Source organism: Cyprinodon variegatus, unplaced genomic scaffold (assembly GCF_000732505.1).
Source record: "Cyprinodon variegatus isolate N-32 unplaced genomic scaffold, C_variegatus-1.0 Scaffold314, whole genome shotgun sequence".
NCBI lineage: Eukaryota > Metazoa > Chordata > Actinopteri > Cyprinodontiformes > Cyprinodontidae > Cyprinodon > Cyprinodon variegatus.
In genome coordinates, this window is record NW_015150767.1 from 298,243 (window position 1) to 309,137 (window position 10,895).

General features: G+C 39.3%; 2 protein-coding genes across 2 annotated transcripts; both read left to right on the forward strand.

Annotated features, from left to right (window-relative positions):
- Positions 1-1,278: 1,278 nt before the first annotated feature.
- rps13 (ribosomal protein S13) lies at positions 1,279-5,955 on the forward strand. The gene is made up of 6 exons (XM_015384512.1): positions 1,279-1,383; positions 1,885-1,933; positions 2,006-2,084; positions 4,025-4,194; positions 4,459-4,559; positions 5,882-5,955. The coding sequence occupies exons 1-6, from the start codon at positions 1,361-1,363 to the stop codon at positions 5,913-5,915; spliced, it is 456 nt and encodes a 151-aa protein (XP_015239998.1). The 5' UTR covers positions 1,279-1,360; the 3' UTR covers positions 5,916-5,955.
- Positions 5,956-6,226: 271 nt separating this feature from the next.
- On the forward strand, positions 6,227-10,121 carry LOC107090891. Its single transcript, XM_015384511.1, has 3 exons — positions 6,227-6,757; positions 7,335-8,611; positions 9,230-10,121. The coding sequence occupies exons 1-3, from the start codon at positions 6,601-6,603 to the stop codon at positions 9,458-9,460; spliced, it is 1,665 nt and encodes a 554-aa protein (XP_015239997.1). The 5' UTR covers positions 6,227-6,600; the 3' UTR covers positions 9,461-10,121.
- Positions 10,122-10,895: the final 774 nt, after the last annotated feature.

Below are 10,895 nucleotides of genomic sequence, written 5' to 3' on the forward strand. Positions count from 1 at the left end.
CATAAAAATCAGCTATAACAGCTATATTTTTTTTCCTTTCACTGCTTAATGCTAACTTGGAGGCTGCGCCCTGTATAGAATTTTCTGCATAGCTCAGTTATAAAACCTCAAAAACCTCAATTTGTAGCACCTTTGGCGGGGTCAGCAGTAAGAACACTATCATGGGAGACATTAGCCTGTGACACGCACATATGTCACAAAATAATGTCCATCTTCTCCCACTTCATCATTCAGGGTCATGGTAGTGCTGGTGCCACCAACCATGTCCACCGAAGGACAATTTAGAGATGCCCATCAGTAATGTTTTTGGACTGTGGGAGGAAGCTGGAGTACCCAGAAATAACCTATGCATCAACAAGGAGTACATGCAAACTCCATGCAGGAAAGATCCTAGGCTGGGAATCAAACCCAGGATGTTCTTGTCGCAAGGCAACATTACCACAAACTGCAACACCGTGCAGCTCATAAAATAATAGAAATTTTGTTACACTTCTTGAGATGGGCTTGCCCTATAAGGTCTTTCACACAAAGGACTGAGGGAAGCAGCATAGCAGCTTGTGGTGGCTAGGGATTTCAGGAGGTCACTCTGCTAACTGCCATGTTCCTGGCTACTTTCTTACTGCATGCACTATTTAGATTGCACTTATCTAAATGGTACATGCCCTGATGGGGGAGTGGAGATCCTAGTGGTTAGGGCATAGAGCTTGGAATCCTGAGGTTCTAAGTTCAAGCTTCACTCCCACATATTCCCACTCTGAGTCTCTGAGCTAGCTCCTTAACTCCTGATTGCCCCACGATGGCAGCCCACTGCTCCCCAACCCTGATTTATCCTCAGGTGCCCCACGATGTCAGTCCACTGCTCCCCAACGGGATGGGTCGCACAGGTACACTTCTCCAATGTGAGATCAAAAAATTTTCAATTATTATTATTATTGAGGCGACTGTGGAGGTCTTTTGGCCAATCATATGTGAGGATATGGGATCAAAACAGAGATCAACCATACGGTCAGGTGGGCTTTTCTTGATATGCTGTTATTTTAAAAAATTTTATTAAAAAAGGTAAGAGTGGCTTTTTCCTAACAGAACAGTAAGTAAAGCTTCACATAACAACACAAAACGCAAAATGATTTATTACCATACTAAACATTCATATATCCCACTTCAGCTAAAATAAGAGTTCAAATATAACAATAAATAGAGATCCGTTTGGGAGCCGAGTCTTCTAAGGGAGCCGAACCCAGGGATCCGGATCTCTTGAACGACATGAATTTCCCAACACTACGTCAAACGTCATTTCCGACGCAGAGGCAAAAAATCTTTTTTTCGCCGCGTGTGAGGCCTCTCTTCCTCTACCGCCATCATGGGTCGCATGCACGCTCCCGGGTGAGCTCCTTCTTTTAAGATTTAAACCTATATTTAAACGGTGCCAGAACATTTTTATTCACAAAACGATGCAATGAGACATTTTTAGAGGCCTCTGTGGATTAAAATAGAAAAATGTAGTTAGTTGTACACCGGAAAAAGCCACCTAATACACGCTCCCTCTAAATGCCTGCCTATAACTAGCTAGCTTACATTTAGCCCCCTTGTCGCCCGTGGGGATTTTATAATAGACTCTGGAAGTTCTTGCATATTATATATTTTTTATAAGACAGATCAATCGTCAGCTAAACAGTTTATTAGTGCGAGTGGAAAATTAGATTACTCAACGTCCGCCATATTTTGTAAGGTTTGCAGATGGTCGAAGCTAGCGTTAGCCGGCCTTGATTCCACGAGTTCAGCCATAGCTTTCACCATGATACTTAGTTTTTTTTTTCTTTCCCAGCTAACACGCTGTCTTTCTCCCGAACTGTTGAATTTATTTTATTTTTTGTCTGATTACAGAAAGGGTTTGTCCCAGTCAGCTCTGCCTTACAGGCGCAGTGTCCCCACTGTAAGTACGCAGTTTATTTCATTTTTTCTGTCTTGATCCCTTCCTCTGGTAACTCAGCTTTTCTTTCCATAGTGGCTGAAACTCACATCTGATGATGTAAAAGAGCAGATTTTCAAGCTGGCCAAAAAGGGTCTTACTCCCTCTCAGATCGGTAAGTTTTTATAATCAAAATGCCGAAACAAATGTTTCTATTTAATGAGGAATTTGGTGATCAATTAAGAAAGCCTGTTGATTTTCAATTGTTTTGATCAGACATTTTTCCATCCTAGAGTTTAATCTGTGCCATCAAACATGTTGATTATTCAGAGAGGTCTTGGTAAAATGTATTGCAAATATAATATCAGGATTACTGCTTTTTGACCAAATGCAATATCATTAGTGAACCTCGTGCTTTACTAATGATCTCTGCATCATTAGAAAAAGCTTGAAGTGACATTACTTAAACAGATCTTTATTAAACAATAAGACTGTTATTGGGAACATTTTGCCATGAAACACAAATAAATGCTGCTGATACAAAAGATCCGCTCATTTTGAGATATTTAACTGAAGCAAAATTTGGACCTTTTTGATATCCTGTCTGATCAGAAATAGGAAAAATAATTGAGGGATGTATTCTGGACACAACTCCCCTGATTTACACTCATGGGACCCTTGAGGGAATACAGGGTTTCCACGGGTCTTTAAGTCAAATAATTTTTCAAATTTAGGCCTCAATTGGCATTGAAATTAATTAAATGTGATTAGTGTGGCATTTAGAATGCTTTATTAAAAATGTTTTACAATTTCATCAGATGTATCACAATATATTTGCGTGGAACTGCTTCAAGTTGAAATAGCCGTATGTTCGGAAAAGAAGCTCGAGGTGGAGAAAGAGCTAGAGAATGGGGAAAGTGCAAATTTCAACAAAAAGTGGCTGGAAAACGAGGAATGTGGGAAATGGCTATAACCTGTCGACGGTAAAGATGACGCAGGAGTTTTGTTTTGTTTTTTATTTGTAGCCGGGGAAAAGTTTCACCTAAATAAAGAATAATTAAAAGTGACCCAAAGGTTACAGACTTCACTGATAGACTTTTTAAAGGACCCATTGGTTCTTAAATACAGAACCTATTGCATGTTTGACCAGATGCCACATCATATACTTAGACCATTTAATGTACTCTAGCAAATTTTTATCATTACCTGGTTTTATGCAGCATCACTTCAATTGATGCTTAAAAAAAGACTAGATCTAATGAAGGATCGAAGGTATATTCATAAGATAAATGTTGAAATTAAGAGATGAAGTCCAAATGAACTGTAGTTGATGTCTGAGAAGTTTGACTGACCTTTTTAGAACTCATAAAAAATGTAACAGATGGAAAAGGGTGCTAGTTTAAATACTTGCACAAAAACAAAATTAATGGATTAAAAACATTTAACCTGGTCTGGACTAGGGTTGTCACGATACTAAACTTTTCAACTCGATACCGATACTAAGTAAAATATTCGATACTCGATACCTTTTTCGATATCACAAGAATAAAAACAAAGACTCTAAAATTCAACAGAAATATTTTCATTACTAAAAAAATACAAGAAATAAATAAAAAAACAATAAGAATAATATTTTGAGGTTGTATGCTGTGCACAATATTATACAAGCTTGATAAAAATAATTCTCAGCAGCTGCACCTGTTAAAAAAAAGTCTGAAACTGAAAAATGCACAGAATTATTCAATCACACAGTGTTCAGAAAGTGCATTTTCCTCTATTCTGCACTTTAGATGGCTGTATCGATACTTTTGAAAATGAGTATTGTATCCGGATACAACGTTTCAGTATCGATACTTTTGACAACCCTAGTCTGGACAAATTAGGAGCGGGGGGTACAGACTAAGGGGGAGAAGGGCAATTGAGGTTTGTCTTTAATATTAACAGCATTGCAGAAATTTTGTCTTTCAAGTCATATTGATGTGGATGTGCTCAGATAAACCTGATAACTTAAATATCAACATTTTTAAAACTTTTTCTTAGCTTTTTCTGTCTACTACATTTTTTTGCAGTGTATTTTCCAGCCTTTCCATCAGTTTTTCTGTTTTTCCTGCTCAGGTGTGATTCTGAGGGATTCCCATGGCGTTGCCCAGGTGCGCTTTGTCACTGGCAACAAGATCCTGAGGATCCTCAAGTCCAAGGGTCTCGCCCCTGACCTTCCTGAAGATCTCTACCACCTCATCAAGAAGGCTGTGGCGGTCAGGAAGCACTTGGAGAGAAACAGAAAGGTAACTAAATAAAAAAACAGGGATTGGGAGTAAACTGTATAGTCGTTTTTTTTATACTGACCTTTATTTGTTTTTTTGTTTAACACAGTGTTGGTTGTTTTGATGAACAACATATAAACATACAAATAAAAAAGGGAGCTATTAAAAGGGAAAATGAAACTGTAAATTTGTACAATAAACATGGAAAACAATCTAAACTTGTTCTGGCATATTAGCATGTGCATGATACGGGCTTTTTCCATTATTCTTATTTGATACTTTCAGGACAAGGATGCCAAGTTCCGTCTGATTCTGATTGAAAGCAGGATTCACAGGCTGGCCCGTTACTACAAGACCAAGAGAGTACTGGCCCCCAACTGGAAGTAGTACGTATTGGTTCTTCACTGCAAATTTCCTCATTGGACTTAAGTTACAGAAAATATGCTCTAAATGTGAAAATGCTCTGGTAAAATTAACTGGATTGGACCTTTTAAATCTGAAGAAATGCACAATTCATTGTCCTGCTCTTCACTGTTAAGAGTTGTGATATTTCTGTTGTGCTAGAAAAAGCTGGAGGTAAATTAGCAGAGCAGCTACTTGGTGCTGTTCCTGCCAGTCCCCTTCAAACAATCTAACTTCTTACCATTTAACAGTGCCTCCTTTTTAGCCACATTTTGGATTTTTTTTCACTTTATTTGCAAGTACATGTATTTTTATTAGCCATAGAAATGAGTCAATAACTCATTTTAAAAGGGTGTACTTTTTTTTTCATATTACATATCAGGAGGAAAATGACTTCTGCAATATGAAACAAATTGGAAACGTTTGTAAACAAGAGAAAATACATTGAGATGTTTGCAGTAGGGCTGAATAGCTTAATCAATTTGGTAATCCAATTAACTAATGGCACAGAACTCTGATACAATTTACTAGGGCTGCAACTAACTATTATTTTTCTAATCGATTGTTTACTTTTTCGATTAATGGTCGATTTGCTAAATGTTCCTTTTACAGAATTGAACCTGGTGAAGGTGAACCTTTGCCATTAGTGGAGTACTGGATAGAACATATTTTACAGACAAAAGTTGTGGGGTTTTATCTTGAAATTATTTATATATTACTTTTATGTTATAGTTACTGCCTTTTAGTGAGTCGCTCTGTCAGCTAAAGGCATGTTTTAGAGTCTCTTTACTCCAGTTATGGATCAATCTATTATTTAATCAGTTGATGACTATCAATAATTGTTTAATCATTGTCAGCCCTACAGTTTACTTAAAGCATTAAGAATAAACAGTAAAACAATATAAACCTCTTTCCTGTTTTAAGGGCTTTGACATTTTTTTGATATGTGCCATGTGCAACATAAAAAGGGGCTTTTTTCCCTAAATTAAACATTTTTATTAATTAAAGAAATGTGCCAGTTTGCATTTAATGCCATAAACAGATTGAATGATCCATTTATATAAAAAATTAGCTTAGTGAGTTTTATTTTACGCCTTTCTGTGCAGAATCAGAAGGAAAAAATTAGGTTCAAAAAGTTGTCAACAATTGAACTATTAAATACTTGTGTTTTTATGTATTGTTTTTTTTTTTTTTTTTTATTTATAATCATACCAAGCATAAATTATATTTAAAGCAAGCTGTTAAAATGTAAATCTGTCATTAGTGTGAATATTTACCAGTTTTTTTTTTCTCCCTCTCTTTACAGTGAGTCCTCTACAGCTTCTGCTCTGGTGGCATAAAGTGAAACCCTTTTGAATTAATAAAAAGATTTAAATTCAACATCGGTGTATGTGTCTTTTTATATCCCTCTAAACCGACCTATGTAACAAAGTTCACTTTTTATACTCTGCCTTTCAATGTAATCATAAAGAAAAAAGCTTTAAGAGATTATTTGTCTGTTTATAGCAGATTATAACCCAGTGATGCATTTTGCTTTAGTTGAATTGAAAGTTTCTAATGATAAATATTTTGATAATGAAAGTCTTGCCTTTTTGTTTCGTCATTTTGTTTTTAGTATAGATTAATGTGGGGTAGTCTTGGAGGACTTTCCTGGTTACCGAGGAAATTACGGGCACTTTCTTTGCGTCATACGTGACTGTGGGCGGGACCGGCTTTCTGGGGGCCGTGCTTTCGGATTGGCTGTCCAAGCGTGATGTCACCGCGTGTATATATGGGCTGCTGTTGCAACAAGAAGACATTCACTTACTACTTCGATGATCAAGCTACAGAGAACCATGGCGAAACACATTGAGCGAATTTGACGGAGGAGACGTAAAAATGTCGAAAACCAGCCGGAGAATGAAGCGACAACAGCTGTCACCGACGAATAAGCGGAGTCTGTTGGTTCTGGACGAGGAATACCAGAATACGTGAGGATATTTCTATAGACAGCCGTTAAACGAGGAGAAAGAAGCGGGGGAGAAAATGGCTACTACCGAGGAGAAGAGCTCAGAGTGGACGGCTATGGAGAGGTTCGGCGGCGGAGGGATGGCGCTGCTTCCCTGGACTAAACAGATGCTCAGCGGGCTGTGGGGACAGCTGCGACTGCTGCTTCAGGTCATCTATTACACCTTTGTTTCAGGTGAGAACATGGCAGAGGTTAAAGGGCTGCATCTGTTTAACTTCTTGACAAGTTGCTGGATTTCATACTTAAATTTCTGTTGATTAAGGTTTAATCACTGTAGCTTTAAGATGGAAATAATTGTTCTAAATAAAAGTGCAATAAAAGTCATTCAAGCCATAGTCATAATTTTATTTATATAGAAAAACTATTTATTACTAATATAAATGGATCATAAAGCTGGAGCCAATTTAAAACTGCATTGATCAATAAGTTTTACTTCATATTTGCATGATACAAAACGATTTGATTATGAGGGTGATGAAAGTAAAAAGCTAAATTGTTAAACTACCTATATTTTTATTAATAAAACATAATTTAACATATGTGGATCCCCATCATTATCAATTTTATGAACCAAAGCAGGTTCAACATGATAAATCCTTAGATTAAAAGGTGTGTGGTGGATCCTAATAGTTTATATGCAGTATAATGATTCATGAGTATAAATATAAATTGGTGATTAATGTGAATCATTTCCATGTAACATAATTTCAGTCATTGTTTCAGTAAACTCAAATATTTGCCTCTCCTCCAGTTTTTCAGATGTTCAGGTTTGAGGTCCACGTCAGAATCACAGACGAAACAGGAGAGCACATCCAGCATATGGGGACCACCTCAAACACCCCTGAATCCTTCCTGTTTTCCTCCTTGTTTGACGGCGACAGCGGAGTCATGGTCGGCGGCTCAAGCCCTCTCTCTAACTTCTGTGGCGAGGTTGGCGACCCCTTCGCTGGGAAATCCACAGCTGAGGCCCTGCTGTCCAGTCTGCGCGGTGACGACCTGTGCTGCGGGCTGGTGGACGACTTTGTGTCCAGGACAGCGGCTAAGGAGGAAGGCATTCTGCTCGGACACCAGTCTACCTGGAAAATGGGCTTCCCTGGTGACTGGAACATCTTCGTGTCGAGCAGCGATGGCTGTAATTCGAGCGACGCCTGCCACAGAAGCGATAAAGTCAACCCCAAAGAGAAAGTTTTCAAACAGGAGATGTCAGAGGAGGACAGGAGCTCTCAGTGGAGCAGTGAAGAGGAGCCCAACTTTGAGTTTCAGAGTCAAGAAAGTCAGGAGCTTTGGGAGTCCTTGTCTAAATCCAGTGATCCGTACAATCCTCTTTTTTTCTCTGCCTGCATTTCAACCAACTCAGACATGGGGATAAGTAAAGGTGACATTAAAACCAGCAGGGTTCCTGATCTGAAGGTGAGCGAGGAGAAGCTGGGACAGCCAGGGCTGAACATGTGGGTGTGCCGCTCCGACAGCGAGAGTAGCTGGAGCAGCTGGGCTGGTTCCGAATGTTCCAGCCCCGATATCGACAAGGAGGAAAGCGATAAGCTGTGGCAGCTCTTCAGCAACCCTGAAGACCCGTACAACCCCATGTTCTTCACTGCCAGTACAACCAGTAGCCCCACTCTGAAAACCAAATCCACCTCAGTATGTAAACAAGCCTCCCTCCCTGCACCTCCCCCCAGGTCAGACACAGAGCAAAGGCCAAGCAGCTTTCCTCCATTGGAGGACGACGACGAAGAAGAACTGCTCTGGGAATCTCTGGGCCAAAAACACGACCCCTACCACCCTCTGAACTTCCAGGCTTCCCTTCATAGCTCCTCAATAACATCTAAACCTGACCATCAAGCTCAAAGTCCGCCCGCCAAGACCAGGAAGAAGATAGCAGCTGACAAACCTGCTCTGCCTTCCAGAAAAGTAACGCAGCACTGCCATGCAGACAGAAGACTGGTGCCATGGAGGAGAGCTGAGCAGACAGCTCAGGCTCCGCCTCCTGAGGGGAAGAACGACAAACCCAGAACCAAGCAGAAAAAGGTCAATAAGTTAATATTTACCAAATATTTGTTATATGAAACTCAGGAATAAAATAGAGGTTCTCTTATGGGCCTTCAGTGAGGAAATTCACTCTGAGTATTACTGTGAAACTAAATGGAGATAGAGCAGCAGTTATCTAGGCTTTAACTGGGAGTGTCAGCAGTGACAGTCTTAACCCCCAGATAAGACCTGCTTCCTGTTTCACTGACACACGCTCAGCTGCTGAGCAGCCTTGTTGTTTGTTGTCGATTAGCAACGGCGCTGGTCGCCATGACACGTGACTCCAGCCAGCAGAGTTTAACTGCTGCTTTTAGCCTAGGGTCTGAGGCTACATGCATAGCTGGTCAGCAAGGTTTATAGAGGAAGGACTATTTTAGTTTCTAGTCCCTTTATTCCCCCCATTTAGGTTTGGGTTCATCTTCCAGAGCAACAAATCAGGCTGCTGTTTGAACTCCTGATTTCTAAGATCTAATGTGTTTTTAGATTATTTCTATTTCCTATGTCAGTCACCAATTAGTGGAGCTAATTGGTAATAGAGGTTTGTTTTATTTAACATGAAGCTAGATTTGTTTTGTTTTTTTAATGTTTTCCTACTAAAGTCTTTCTTTTTGTCTTCAGGTTTGTTTTTCTCCTCTCGTACAAGTCCATGTCATGCGGACCTGGTCCTTTGCCCGCCAGGCATCCAGAAAAGGTCCCTGGGAGGAACTAGCGAGAGACCGGGATCGTTTCTGGAGGCGGATTCTGGAGGCGGAGAGTGCCATCGGCTGCTGTCTGAGCCAGCCTCACAGAGAGAAGATGCGGGCGTATCTGGACAGTGCCTTGAATCAGACGAAGGGTCCTGAACACTGAACTTTTCATTTCCTTTGTGGATGAGAATCTGTGATTAGTTGCAATGCAACAGTGAATTTTTTGGTTGTTTTTTATTTTTATTTAGGCCGATTAGAAATTTGGATGTTAGGCCATTGTAAATGTTTGCTGTCAAGTTGAGCAACTTTGTACCTCAAGAGGTTTTATACATTGTGTAACTGTTGCACTGGCTGACACTTTTCTCATATTAACCTCAGCATTAATGTGTGGAATGTTGTTTTTTTGTATGCCTTATATACTGACCTAGTAATGTAACCTGTCGAAGCTCCGCGGAGCTTCTGCTTTGTTTTTAATCGTCGCCTTGAACTGTTTGTACTCGTTTTTATATGCGTGACGAAACCTCAGTGGTAAGTCTACGTAGAGGATGATATCATAAGAAAGCAGAGCTTTACGTCACAAAGTGTTTTGTAAACATCGACCCCTGGTGCAATCTGTGTTGTACTTTAATATTTATCCTTTTGTTCTGTATCGTTATATTTATATGCAGCCTTTTTAATATAAAATAAAAAAAGGCAGGTTTGTGACTTGAATCGGGGCACTTTGATCAACGTGATTCACTCAGCATCTCATGGTAACATCATGTAGCTTAAAGTTTTTGGTAGCAAATGATTGTTGCAACTTTGTTCAGTCAATAAAAATCTGATTCACTACATTTGTCCTTGTATTAATGAAATGTGGACTAAGACAGCAAGGGAAATATCTGTAAATACCATTATTGTTTAGGTAAGAGTCAATAGACTGATCCAAAGCTCAGAGTTTCTTTTAACACGTTAAGTTTATTCTGATTATAAACCCCAACAGAGTTTCTTAGAATTAAACAACATTGTTTATTAGCTAACAATAACCTGCTGGTTTTAAGAGGCCTTCAAGAATAACACTAGTTATTTGGGCTAGTTAAGCAATCTGCTCTATTAGATTCCTAAATATATATCATAAAGTTAAATATTCACACCCTCTAACCAAACTACCTTTCATCCTGTCCACTTTTTTGGTTTGTTGACAGAAAACCCCATCCTTTATAAACACTTTGCACACATGTTGAGAGGATGGATGTATTTTTCATCTTTAACCAGGATTAGCTAACATCTAAAGTAGATCCATTTATTAAGGCTGATTGAATAGAACTAACTTACCAAATAATTTAAACCAATCTTTGCTTTTTTTTTTTAACTCCACATTACAGCTGCTGCATAAAAACATTAGATCTCCTTTAATGTTTGGAAATGTAAAAAAATAAATTCTCTCTGATCACATTTTTTTTTTTGCTTTCCAGTTGTCTTCAGAGTGCAGGGCTTCTTCATCACTTCCTCTTCATGCCTCCTAACGTGCTTCATCCTCAGTCACGCAGACGGCTTCTGGTTTTCCCAACGGGGGGAAAGTCAGCCTCTGTGCATGCTAACTAACTGCTGCAAGGCTG